The 13,485-nt window shown below is 42.1% G+C and overlaps 1 protein-coding gene across 2 annotated transcripts; it reads right to left on the reverse strand.

Annotated features, from left to right (window-relative positions):
• Window positions 1-1,501: 1,501 nt before the first annotated feature.
• LOC100668014 (E3 ubiquitin-protein ligase RNF14-like) lies at window positions 1,502-12,602 on the reverse strand. 2 transcript variants are annotated; one of them, XM_064278128.1, is made up of 6 exons: window positions 11,885-12,602; window positions 9,263-9,414; window positions 7,318-7,842; window positions 6,517-6,745; window positions 4,503-4,675; window positions 1,502-1,839 (listed from the first exon to the last, which is right to left on the reverse strand). In XM_064278128.1, exons 1-6 carry the CDS (start codon window positions 12,036-12,038, stop codon window positions 1,705-1,707), a joined length of 1,368 nt encoding a protein of 455 aa, XP_064134198.1. In that variant the 5' UTR covers window positions 12,039-12,602; the 3' UTR covers window positions 1,502-1,704. The 2 variants fall into 2 exon arrangements, with proteins under 2 accessions (XP_064134198.1, XP_064134197.1); XM_064278127.1 differs by having other exon boundaries at window positions 9,263-9,399; window positions 11,870-12,602.
• Between the last annotated feature and the right edge of the window lie 883 nt (window positions 12,603-13,485).

Here is a 13,485-nt window from a genome sequence, read left to right on the forward strand (position 1 = left end):
GTTATAGCAGCACTAGATAACTAAGATAGAACTTGGTAATGGAAGTGAGGTGCTGCTCTAACAGATACCTAAAATGTGGGAACAGTTTTGAAACTATGAACAGACAGAGGCTGGACGAGTTTAAAGTGCCTGATAGTAAAAGCCTAGATTGCCTTGAAGAGACTGTTGGTGGAATTATGGACATCAAAGACAACTCTAGTGAGGACTCAGAAGGAAATAAAGACAGCTATTACACTGGAGGTGGCACAGATGATGAGAAGTAGCAGAAAAGAAGTACAGTCAGAATGCTCATTAGAAGCAAGGATGGTGAGACTTCATCCCCTGTACTTTGGACATGTTGTCAGGATCAACCAGTCCCTGGAGAAGGACATCATGCTTGGTAGAGTAGAGAGAGGGTCAGCAAAAAAGAGGAAGACCCTCGATTAGATGGACTGACACCATGGCTGCAATAATGAGGATGGCGCAGGACCAGGCAGTGTTTTGTTCTGTTGTACATAGGGTTGCTATAAGTCAGAACCGACTTGATGGCGCCTAACAACAACAACTAAGTCATAGAATTAAGACATGTTACCAATGAAGCTGAAGGCTAGAGTTAATGACAAATTATTATGTTTTGACTCTTGGGCTGTAGGGGATATTGTACATTTTGGTTTCAAAGCATAATATCATCAAACATATGAGTATTGGCATGTTTTAAAATATTTTTCTTCCAAGATCTTGGTTTCAAGATACCATTTCCCACTAATGGAATCAGGGATTTTTGGATAAATAGCTGATCCCAAGTCTGGGGCAAGTAAAGTACAAGGGGATCTCAGGGAATCCTCTTGCTCCAGAAAGCAAGTACATGCTCAAAGTCTAACGTTTTGGGGAGAACAAATTAAAGGATATCATAGTAAAACAATCGGAGTAACCCAAAAGGTGGGGCAATCTACAAAACCATTTTTCAGAAAGTCAGTGTCATGGGAATAAAAATGTGGAGGGTGGAAGTGTTCTAGATTACAAGAACCTAAAGAGACATAATACCCAAACGCAACACAATTTCAATGCACAAACTAGATACCTATTCTAAAAACAGCGATAAAAGACATTTGGGGGATAACTGGGGAAATTTGAATGCGGAATAGATGTATGTTGATATCATCACATTATTGTTACTTTTTGAGACGTGGTAATACTGCGGCCATGTAGGAAAATTTTCTTTATTTTAGGAGAAGCGTATGGAAGTATTTAGGGCTATAAGAGTCATAATGCCTGTAACTTACTTTCACATGGTTGAGCAAAGACAGAGAGAAAGGGAGGTACAGAGGGAGGACAGGGAGAAGGGAGGGGATGTGGAAGGGAGGGAGAGGAGGAGGGGACAGATGGAGGGAGGGAGGAAGAGAGAAAGAAAAAATGGTAAAACATGGCAACATTTTTAATAATTAGAAATGTATGTGGAAGGTGCCAGGCACATCATTGTAGTATTCCTTCAATTCTCCTATGTCTTTGGAAAAAAAAAAAAGACAATAAAACTAAATTCTGCAAAAAGTATAAATGTAAATATTTCCAGATGTGGTATAGGTTCCCATCATAAAATCCACTTCCAGGAAAAATCTATAAAATATCATACATACTAGTAATACATTTAAGAGGAAGCACCAGATTTGTGTTCTGCATATTATGGACCAAAAACTTAGTAATGTGTCTGAGGATGTCTGTGTATACTCACAGGTTGAAACAGGGGGAGGCAGGATCACTAAAATGCTTATAAGGGCTTGCTCTAGACAAAGAATTCAAGCAAATCCAGCAGAAATACCGCATACAGTTAGTACACGTCATCTTGTTACACCCACCAAATTTCTGGAGGGAAGGAAAGAAAGAAAGAGAAAAGAATCAGGGCTAGAAAATCAAAGAGGAAGGCACGGTTCCCCCAAAGGCCCAGTACAACCATTTCCCCAATTTTTCCCTTTTCCCAGGCTGAGTTGACAGACACAGGAAACAGGACAAATACCTTTTATGTAATGCTTAATATTTTGTGTGGTTCATAAAACAAAACAAAATATTTAACATGTGCTCCTACAACTAGATACTTAGAAAACTTCTGCTGATAAGTAGTATGTTCAAAATGGCATAGAACTGAAAATCACTTAGGATCGATGTACGATTTTAAAATGGTAAATGTTTAAGAAATCCCACTGAACACCTGGAGCCAAGTCCTCTGCTGTATCACAGTGCCGATGCATAGCATTAAGTGATTAAGTCTAACGACAACTTCCTCAGTTGGGTAATTGGGGAATCATCATTATATAGAGTTTAATCATAATAGAAGGGAACAGCAAAATCAAATGCAAGCATCCTTACATTGGGATTGAAGAATTAAAGTTCTTTTTTTTCTAACCAGCAACAGATTGACCTGCTCAGGTAAACAGAAAAATGTCTGCATTTCCAAATCCCCAGACCAGGGGTGTTATATCCCAGAACAAACAGGTTAAGAAAAAAAAAAAAAATTAGACGTGTGTGTGTGTGTATGTTTCAAATCCCCATATACGGGAAATCTAGGTCAACTGGCATAACGTAGTTTATAAAGAAAATTTTCCACATCCTACTTTGGTGAGTAGCATCTGGGGTCTTAGAAGCTTGTGAGTGGCCATCTAAGATACTCCACTGGTGTCACCCCGTCTGGAGCAAGGGAGAAGGAAGAAAACCAAAGACACAAGGGAAAGAATAGTCCAAAGGACTAATGGACCACAACTACCACGGCCTTCACCAGACTGAGTCCAGCACAACTAGATGGTGCCCAGCTACCACCACTGACTGCTCTGACAGGGATCACAATAGAGGGTCCAGGACAGAGCTGGAGAAAAATGTAGAACAAAATTCCAACTCTCAAAAAATGACCAGACTTACTGGCCTGAAGGAGACTGGAGAAGTCCCAAGAATATGGGCCCTGGACACACTTTTAGCTCAGTACTGAAGTCACTCCCGAGGTTCACCCTTCAGCCAAAGCTTAGACAGGCCCATAAAAAAAAACGAGAGTAAAGGGGCACACCAGCCCCAGAGCAAGGGCGAGAAGGCAGGAGGGGACAGGAAAGCTGGTAATGAGGAACCCAAGGTTGAGAAGGGGAAGGTGTTGACATGTCATGGGTTGTTAAACAATGTCATAAAACAATATGTGTACTGTTTAATGAGAAACTAGTTTGCTCTGTAAACCTTCATCTAAAAAAAGTACAATAAAATAAATAAAATCCCCATTATACATAGATGAGGTAAGAGCAGACCATGATCGCCATTTGGCCTCCTCTTTAGCCATTTGGTTTCAAATGGATGTGATGTTCCAAACAATCACTGGCAAATTATGTAACAATTGTGATGTTATTGTTGTTATAGTTATGATAGCACCTTTTTAATTATTTTAAATAATATTTTATTGTGCTGTAGGTCAAAGTTTACACAGCAAATTAGGTTCCCTTTGACAATTTTACACAAATTGTTCTGTACCATTGGTTACAATTTTTACAATGTATCAGCATTCTCATTATTTCCATTCTGTTCTGTTTCTATTGATCTAGCTTCCCTTCCCCTCTTTGCCTTCTCACCTCTGCTTTTGGGTAAATGTTGACTGTTTGGTCTGACAGAGGTCATCGTTTAAGGGAGCACATTACTCATGGGTGATACCATTTATTTCATAAGCCAATCTATTATTTGCCTGAAAGGTGACCTGCAGAAATAACTTCAATTCTACTTTCAAAGGTTATTTTAGGAAGATAGTCTCGGGGTTTCCTCTAATCTCTGGGTCTGGTAAGTCTAGCCTTTTTTTTTTTTAGGAATTTCAGTTTTGTTCTACATCTTTCTCCTATCCAGGACCTTCTATTGCGTCCCTGATCAGAACGGTCAGTAGTGGTAGCTGGGCACCATCAAGTTCTTCTGGTTTCAGGTTAGAAGAGGCTGTGGTTCATGTGGGCTCATGGATTAGTTTCTTCTTTGAGCCTTTGATTTCCTTCATTCTTTTTGGCTCCATCCAAGTAGACACCAATATTTGTATCTTAGATGGCAGCTGGCAAGCTTTTAAGACCCTAGACGGTAGTCGCCAAACGAGGATGTAGACCATTATCTTTGTGAACTATGTTATGCCAATTGACTAAGTTGTCCCCCGAGACTACGGTCCCAGCCTTTTAACCCAATAAACCAATCCCGTGATTTGTTTGGCTATGTCTAGGACGCCTCCATAACTGTGCCCCCTATGTGCTTTAGTATATATGTGGATATATATGCAGCACATAAAAACATGTATATACATATTTCCTCCAGATGTACCTATATATGCATGTGTTTAATGTCAAGTCTCAGACCCTTTGGGTAGAAAAATATTATCTGGTGGGGAATTTTCATCTTCCGAGAAGTCTTAATAAACGCCCCAGAATGTCTTCTAAAGAAGCCATAACATTGACTCACGGTCTCCTATATGTCAGGGAAAGAGGAACATGCTTGTGCATCTACTCATGAGCTTCTTCCAAAAGACTTACCTCTATCCGAGTCCCACAATTTGGGCAGCATTTTGAGTTCTTTTTCAGCCACGTCTTACTTTTCATCTCTTCCAGTGCCATCTGGATTACCTTCATACCATACTTCTGCTCCAAAAGCTTTTTTCCAGCTTCATCTGCTTGCTGGTATTCCTCTGGTAACTGCATTAGCTTCTCTAGAACATGAAGTGGAAAATTAACTCTCATAGATGTTTGCAAAGCTGAACGAAAGCCAATTAAAATCACCGCACCCTTTGACATGGTGATGCCACTCCAGGCACTTTATCCTAAAGGAAAAAAAAACCCAGCTACGTTGCCATAGTTACAAGCATCTCCACGCCTGTGACTAAACGATAACTAAGTTTTGGCAGAGCCATGTGACAGAACAGTACTCATTCACTAGAAGATTTTGATCTGGATGGCTATAGCCAAATTAAGATTCTCAGGATGAAAATGCGAAAACAAAACTGTGCTTGTGCTGTAACTATGTAAGAATGACGTAGGCACAAATGACAAAGGAAAACAGGGCAGCCACCAACTTGAAAATTTTGGCTTTCCAGAGATAGCAGAATAATCAATCACATTTTCCTCTGATTATTGTTTACGGATGTTAATATGTTTGTGCAACTGATAGTACAAGGTAAAGAGGCAAAAGTGGAAACAAGCATGGTTGCCGATTACTCCACTGGGTCAGAGCCAGGTATTCTCCTCAGAATGAATCCGGCTGCACAAAGACACGAAAGTGCGCTGGCCGATGGGCAGACTCTCTGGTCAATTCTGTATATCAGAGGCAGTGAATCAGCTTTACCACCTCCACGACACTTTGTAGAAGTGCTGAAAGGCTCTATGTGTCAACCTGTTTTCCTTGATGCTCTTCAGCCGGGCTTCAATTCCACATTCACTAAATTCAAGTGGAAATGACAACCTTCTCCAAAGGCCTTGCTGGTAGAAAAATGCCCCCCCCCCCCACAATTCTATTAACCTAATTTTCCCACAGCATTTATTAATGTCAAAGCTTTCTGTGAACTATTCCTTGGTCTCAGCTTAGTCAGTTTACGTTCCCCATGTTTTTCAGAGGCCACTGCATCCCACTTTGTGCAATGAGCACTTCCTGGAGCTGAGGCCTTTCCACACTAACAAATACCTCAAGATGTGCGAGCTGCTTTGGCACTGGACAGTGGGCAGGAGGCTGGAAGAACTTGGAGGCACGTGATAGAGAAAGCGGGGATCACAGTTTACAGACCCTTAGTAGAGATCTCGACTCTAAGGACCCTCCTGGTGTGGACTGAGAAGGCAGTGAGGATCATGTTATTGGAAAATGGAGGAAGGAAGATCCTAGTTTCCACCCTTGTAGTGGCACGAAGCTTAGCAAAACTGTCTCCTGCAAGTGATGGCTTTGATTATATAGTTAAGCTTTCCAAGCAAGGCATGGACAATAATACACTGAGAGGAAAGAGATACACTGAGAGAAAAACTGTTAAGCAAAAAGGAAATGGGACTTGATGATTTTCAAAACTTTCTGCCTCCAGATGGCAAAGGACTCAGAAGGCATTGAATGCATTTTACACACGGGATCAGTGAGAATCACTAGGGCCCAGATAGCAGGCTGTAGCAGACAAATCCTAGGTTGGCTCCCATGTTCACACCCTGTATAACCCTGCCCCTTGAGTGTCAGAGGGGCTTGTGGCTTGCTTCTAACCAACAGAATATGGCAAAGGTGATGGAATATCAGTCCCTTGATCAAGTTGAGTAATATGGCTAAAGTGCCGGGATCTCAATCCCATGATTATGTTACCTTATACAAGAACCCGTCCTAGCAGACTGGAGAGAGAGATTCCGCTTGCTGACTTTGAAGAAGTAAGACGCCATCATGTTTTGATCACCTCTGTATCTTCAGAACCTAGAATGTGCTTGGCATATAAATATCGGTTGAACTAAAATTATCATTAAAACGAAAAAAGCCTTCTTTTCTGGCTTGCTTTGTTTTCAAAGTTAGAGTTCACAGATCCCAACTTACCTGGCGTGATCCTACACGGGGAAATCCCATGGTAGGCCAGGCGGCACAGACTACAGAAGGCATAACTGCAGCCAGTACATATGCCCATCTTGGAGTCTGGCTCCTCTACCACAGGCAGCTGGCAGCTCGGCCGGGGGCAAGTCACCACATCCCCCATCAGGTCCAGGGAGGACTGGAGGAGAAGGCGGTCATAACGTGCAAATAATTCCGCTTGCACCAGTTCTTTAACCTGGAGGGAAAACAGAACCAATAACCTGTTGAATGACTTCTCGTCCAGTTCTAACTCTGATTCTACACCACAAGGGGATCCTTAGGATTCTGGACCAGTTCAGGTGCACAGACATTTAAAACCCTGTCACTTCAGATTCCAACCAAGTATGTCTGTCCTTTGCTTTGATGTCTAATCAATTCCGACTCTGCTTAAATCCTATAAATAACCAGCTTAACCCGGTCTAAGGGGTATGGGCCACAAACACCAAGCTCACAGTAAGAAACGTCAGGGAGTCCTCAAGAAGGATGGTATTTTAGCACATTTACAAAGTAAATTCCCAGATTTAAAAATAACCCTTGTTCCAGCCAAGGAATGCTGATTCCAAGGCCAGCAGAGGTGGGTTTAGATTCGCTTAAAGCCTAATAATGTGAGGTTAAAGCAGCATTCTGGCTGGATATGGGGAGCCAACTAAGAACTGGCTGCGGGCCTGGGAATGTCCTGGCAAGCCCCAGAAAGGAAGTTCTTGAGAAGCAGGCTCCCAGTGGGGAAACAGAATTGGGATGCAAGTTGCCAGCAGCATCAGCAGTTACCTGACCAGGGGTAGCCACCGAAGGGCACTTTGGTTCTGGACAGTTGAGGCAGAGAACCTGTCCGTCCTTGATCTGGATCTCAAAGTAGTCTTTCAGACAGACCCTGCAGTACACATGCTTGCAATTCAAGAAGTACATGCACTCAGTGCCCAGCTTGATACAGAAACAGATATTGCAAGGGTATGCTTTTTTGTTAAAGCACTTTTTCTGATGATCTTGGTCAAAGTCCAAGACTTCCTGGAACAGACTCGACAACGATTCCACATCCTGCACAGCTCTCTCATCCACAGATTCCTCCTGGCCTTTTTCAGAGTCAGTTGCTCCTCCAAGACATAATTCTCTTGTGGGAGGAGCTGAGGCTGTTCTCTTCGTGTTTTCCTGAGAGCCAAACTTGAGCTCAAAGGGAGAGGTGATGTTCAGGTACCTAAGGGTCTCTTCCTTCAGAAACTGAATCCAGGCAAACAGGATTACACTGCCCCGGTGTTCTTCCCACAGAATGTCTAGTTGCTTGCAGAGAGCAGTTAGCTACGAGAAACAATGAGGACACCAGTGAGTGTGGAAAACAAATAATACGTTGGTCTCAACACCTGACTTATCTTAAAACTTCTACTTTTTTTTTAACCTGGTACTTAAATCCTGAAACTTCTAAAATGTAACTCTTTACTTCTGTGACATACTGTGCTGAAGAAAACAATCCTACCATCTTATACATAATCTGTTTAGCAATGTGTACCTGAACAGAACATAAACTCAGAAGATACAAGAAGCACCATAAAAACCAGAGAAATGGAGAGAGTCTGTAAGTGCAGACTGAGAACAGCTCAGATAAGAATACTGCCAATGGGGTGTTTTTCTTCATGTCCGTGTTTTATTTTAATATTAGTATGCATCTTAGGTAGAAGAAAGAGAAATTATTTTACTATGGAGTGCTTCAGACTAGCCATCGAGGTACCCTGGAATAATTCTTAGAAATAAAACTGTTTGAAAACGTTGCTGTTATATTTAGGCCCATAACAAGCCCCCTAAAGAGTCTGACTTTCATAGGCACAGCTCACATTTCTCACGTTAAGCAATCCAAGGGTAACACAGATTCAGGGGGAGTTGTTCTCTGCTCAGTGGCTCACATTCAGCATGTCAGCCATGCTGGCCTTATCATCCGGAGGCTCTGGGGTAGAATCTCACTTCCAAGGTCATTCGGCTTGTTGGCAGAAGCCACCTACCATGGTTATAGGTCTGAGTTCGCTGTTTCCTTGCTGGCTGGCATCTGGGAACCACCTTCTTCTCCTAGAGGCCACCCACATTCCTTCTCATGGGGCCCTTTCCATCTTCAAAGCAGCATCGGCATGCCAACCCCTTCCCACGCTTTGAACCTCTCTAACTTCCTCTATTGCCTTTTCTTCCCGTCTTCGGATGCTTTCTTCCTCTTCTGCCACCAGCCAGAGAAAGTTCTCTGCTTTTAAGGGCCCATGTAATTAATCAGGGGAGGCCCTGGCTGGCACAAACCATTTAGTGCTCTGCTGCTAACTGAAAGGTTGGCAGTTCGAATCCACCCAGAGGCACCTCGGAAGAAATACCTGGCAATTTACTTCCAAAAATTGGCCATTGAAAGCCCTTTGGAGCACAGTTCTACTGAGACACACAAGGGGTCTCCATGAGTTGGAATCACCTTGACAGCAACCCACCCAGATAATCTCTGCTTTTTAAAATCAATTATGCCGTATAACATAACACAGACACAAGTTTTGGGAATTACAGGGGTATAGAATCTTGGAGATTTGGAGCTCTCAACCCTTGGGGGACATTCCTAGAAATTCCACCTACCACGCGTGACATTCTCCTTCATGCACTGAATTTAAGATCACCAGGTCTGTCTTCAACAAAGGGTGATTTCTTTTAAGAACCTAAAAATGGGTTTGAAAAATTATTATTAAAGTTAGATTCTAACCTGGGTCGGTGTCAGCCACTTGCCACTGAGGGTGAATGCTGGTGGGGAGTTGGATGGATAATCCGGTGGCAGTTCAAAGTTCAGCACAAGGGGAGGCAGGAAGCAAATCACATATTGCTTGCCATTATTCCGGAGACCATCTGCTGGATCACCTGGACCAAAGCCAAAGATGCAAAAGCATGGGTTGGTCAACAATGGAGTGCTGAGCAGTGCTCAGGAAAGGCTTAACTCTCCCCAAACCAAAAGCAAACCAAATCTACTGCCGTCGAGTTGATTCCGACTCATAGCGACCTCATAGGACAGAGTAGTACTGCCCCGCCTGGCAGATTCAAACTGCCAACCTTTTAATCCTCCACCAAAGCACAGTCCACCCTCTAATTTTAATCCCACCACCCATCCCTTAGGAAAAAAGAAGCCTTCTTGGAAGCACTTGAAAATAAACCAAGCAGAATAAAAGACATAACATAGATACATAACAATTTCTTTTCTGTAATTGAGATACACTTCACGTAGCATAAAATTAACCCTTTTAAAGTGTTCATTTCTGTGAGTTTTACTATATTTACAGAATTGTGCACCACTATCTAATTTTAGAATATTTTGTCAAGCCCCCCCACCCAAAAAAAAAAAAACCGAAAACCTAAACGCAATAGCACATACTCCCAACTACCCCTTCTTTCAAGCACTAGACAACCCTATTCTAGATGTTTCATACAATTGGAATCAGACAATATGTAGCCCTTTGTTTCTGGCTTCCTTCACTTAGCACAGTGCTCCCAAGGGTCTTCACTGTTGTAGCATATATCATTACTTCATTCCTTTTTATAGCTAAATAATACTGCATTGTATCGACAGACCACGTTTTATTTATCCATTCATCAAATGATGGACATTTAAATTGTTTCCACACTTTGGTTACTATGAATCGTGCTGATATGATCATTTGTGTACGAGTCTTTTCTGCGAACGTAAGTTTTCTTTTCTCTTGGATATATACTTAAGAGCGGAATTACTGGGCCATATTGTAACTCTACGCTTAATCTTTTGAAAGTTTGTAGTGCTGGTTACACAAGTCTATGCATTTACTGAAAATCACTGAATTGCACCTTTTAAACACGTGAACTGTATGGTAGGATAGGATGCAGCACTGGAAGTGCTCACTCACCTATACCAAGAAACTTGGAAGACAGCTTCCTGGTTAACCGACTGGAAGAGATCCATATTTATGCCTATTCCCAAGAAAGGTGATCCAACCGAACAATGTCATCAATATCACACGCAGGCAAAATTTTGCTAAAGATCACTCAAAAGCTGCTGCAGCACTATATCGACAGGGAACTGCCAGAAATTCAGGCTGGATTCAGAAGAGGATGTGGAGCCAGGGATATCATTATTGCTGATATCAGATGGATCCTGGCTGAAAGCAGAGAATACCAGAAGGATGTTTACCTATGTTTTATTGACTATGCAAAGGCATTCGACTGTGTGGATCATAACAAATTGTGGATAACACTGCAAAGAATGGGAATTCCAGAACACTTAATTGCACTCATGAGGAACCTTTACATAGATCAAGAGGCAGTTGTTCAGACGGAACAAGGGGATACTGATTGGTTTAAAGTCAGGAAAGGTGTGTGTCAGGGTTGTAGTCTTTCACCATACCTATTTAATCTGTATGCTGAACAAATAATCTGAGCAGCTGGACTATCTGAAGAAGAACGGGGCATCAGGATTGGAGGAAGACTCATTAACAACCTGCGTTATGCAGATGGCACAACCTTGCTTGCTGAAAGTGAAGAGGACTTGAAGCGCTTACTAATGAATATCAAAGACCACAGCCTTCAGTATGGATTACACCTCAACATAAAGAAAACAAAAATCCTCACAACTGGACCAACAAGCAACATCATGATAAATGGAGAAAAGATTGAAGTTGTCAAGGATTTCTTTTTACTTGGATCCACAATCAACAGCCATGGAAGCAGCAGTCAAGAAATCAAAAGATGCATTGCATTGGGTAAATCCGCTGCAAAGGACCTCTTTAAAGTGTTGAAGAGCAAAGATGTCACCTTGAAGACTAAGGTGTGCCTGACCCAAGCCATGGTATTTTCAATCGCATCATACGCATGTGAAAGCTGGGCAGTGAATAAAGAAGACCAAAGAAGAACTGACGCGTTTGAATTGTGGCCTTGGTGAAGAATGTCGAATATACCATGGACTACCAAAATAACGAACAAATCTGTCTTGGAGTAAGTACAACCAGAATGCTCCTTAGAAGCCAGGATGGTGAGAATACATGTCTCACATACTTTGGATATGTTATCAGGAGGGACCAGTCCCTGGAGAAGGACATCATGCTTGGGAAAGTAGAGGGTCAGTGGAAAAGAGGAAGACCGTCAACGAGGTGGACTGACACAGTGGCTGCAACAATGGGCTCAAGCATAACAATGATTATAAGGATGGCGCAGGACTTCCCTCAGGACTGGGGAATGTTTCATTCCATTGAGCATAGGGTCACTATGAGTCAGAACCGACTCGACGGTACGTACAAAAAAACAAAGGGTAGGATAATTATATCTCAATACAACTTTTACAATAAGTAAGATTACATATTGGACTTACTGTTCACAATTATCTTGAAATTTTGTGGTAAATCCAAAAAGATTCTGGTTTCTCCACCTTGGATACACTCTGCTCTTCTAAATTCATCTCCATCATAAATACTTGCCAAGGCCAGCAATTCGTCCTCCTGAGCCTCTAGGTCTTCAGACGACATTTATTTAAATTTGTATGGAGCTGAAGATAGTCAAGACAGTCATTCAGAAAGCGAGGAACAGACAACAGAGGCGTGGTAAAGGGTGTCAAAGAAACTGCACCAAACAATGTTAAACAGGCAAGGATGACTTTATTCAAGGCTACCACAATAGGGGAAAGAAAACAAAAGTAAGTCTGAACTCAGCTCTGCTAAAGCAGAAGGCAAGAGGGTTTTGAAGGCCCAGGGTGAAGTGACGGGAAGTACTGGAGGACCTTAGGGTCAGGTTAAGCAGTGGTGTGCTTTGATCACAGGAGCTCATCTCCTGAGTTCACCGTTAAGGTCAGATGGAACATGTCCCTCTGGATTCTGTAAGGATTAGGGAGAGGGGAAGGTGAAGCAGCCTAGAGTCAGAGAGAAGCCTGCCTAAAGTTTCGTCAAGCTGAGAGGGACATTAAGGAACTCAAAAACAAAAACAAAACCCAAAAAAACCTCACATACCAAAAAAAAAAAAAACTACCTCACAATTGACCCTAAAGAATGAATCAATGTTCTTACCCTTTTGCTAAGCAGAAAACAGCAGGTTTACCTAGCATTCCCTTTTGATGCGATAGCAACAGTCCTTTAGAAAAATGCTTATATGTGCTCCTAACTGATGATTGTGATCAGTTAGGGATGTTAGGAAAATTGCAACATACACTTTTAAAAGATTTTTGGAAAAGGACAAATCCCCGGTTACTTTATATTCTCAAAAGTATGGAGAAAAGTTCCCTGCTTACTAAAGGCATCTATGTCTGCCTATACATTCAGAGTAATACAAAGCAACGTTATTCTTATAAATAAATAAATTTTTATTACTCGCTTCTAGTAATTTTTCACCTAAGACTTGAGCCTTCATGTAAGAATTGGGAGTAGCCCGTGACATTTTACGGTCATCTTCAATAGTAGCCTATGTGGCTTTTTCAAAGCACAAAGAGTGGTACCTCCCGGGCCCACCAACAAACAAGTAAGTTGATACAAATGAGGGCATCTGGGAGAGTAAGCCCCTAATGCTATTCTAAATTAATTATAGAAATGCTATCTTTCCTTCTTTGGATTGGGAAAGTCCTTGGCAATGGCATGTAGTTCTGATCAAGCCCAAGGTTTCCAAATGATCTCTTGGATGGAAGAAGTGGGTAGAGATCAAGACCTTTGTTGCAGTGGTTCACTGGATGAGGGGGAGGTGGCCTAGGGAACTGGGTTGTGAGAGGACCCAGAGGAAGTGAAGCAGGAGTTCAGGGAGAACAGACAATAAGGCTTGGCAGGGGAAAGCCCATTTGGGATAGGTCCAGAGTATGGAGGGGTTGTGGAAAGAGAGAGGTCAGAAGGGGCTAAAGAAAGAAGTTTGGATGGTGGACAGGGAGGTTCAGAGGACTTCTGAATGCATTCTTATAAAACGTCAATGGTCTGATTTAAGCTAGATTTAGTTTCT

Source organism: Loxodonta africana, chromosome X, assembly GCF_030014295.1.
Source record: "Loxodonta africana isolate mLoxAfr1 chromosome X, mLoxAfr1.hap2, whole genome shotgun sequence".
In the NCBI taxonomy this organism is placed as follows: Eukaryota; Metazoa; Chordata; class Mammalia; order Proboscidea; family Elephantidae; genus Loxodonta; species Loxodonta africana.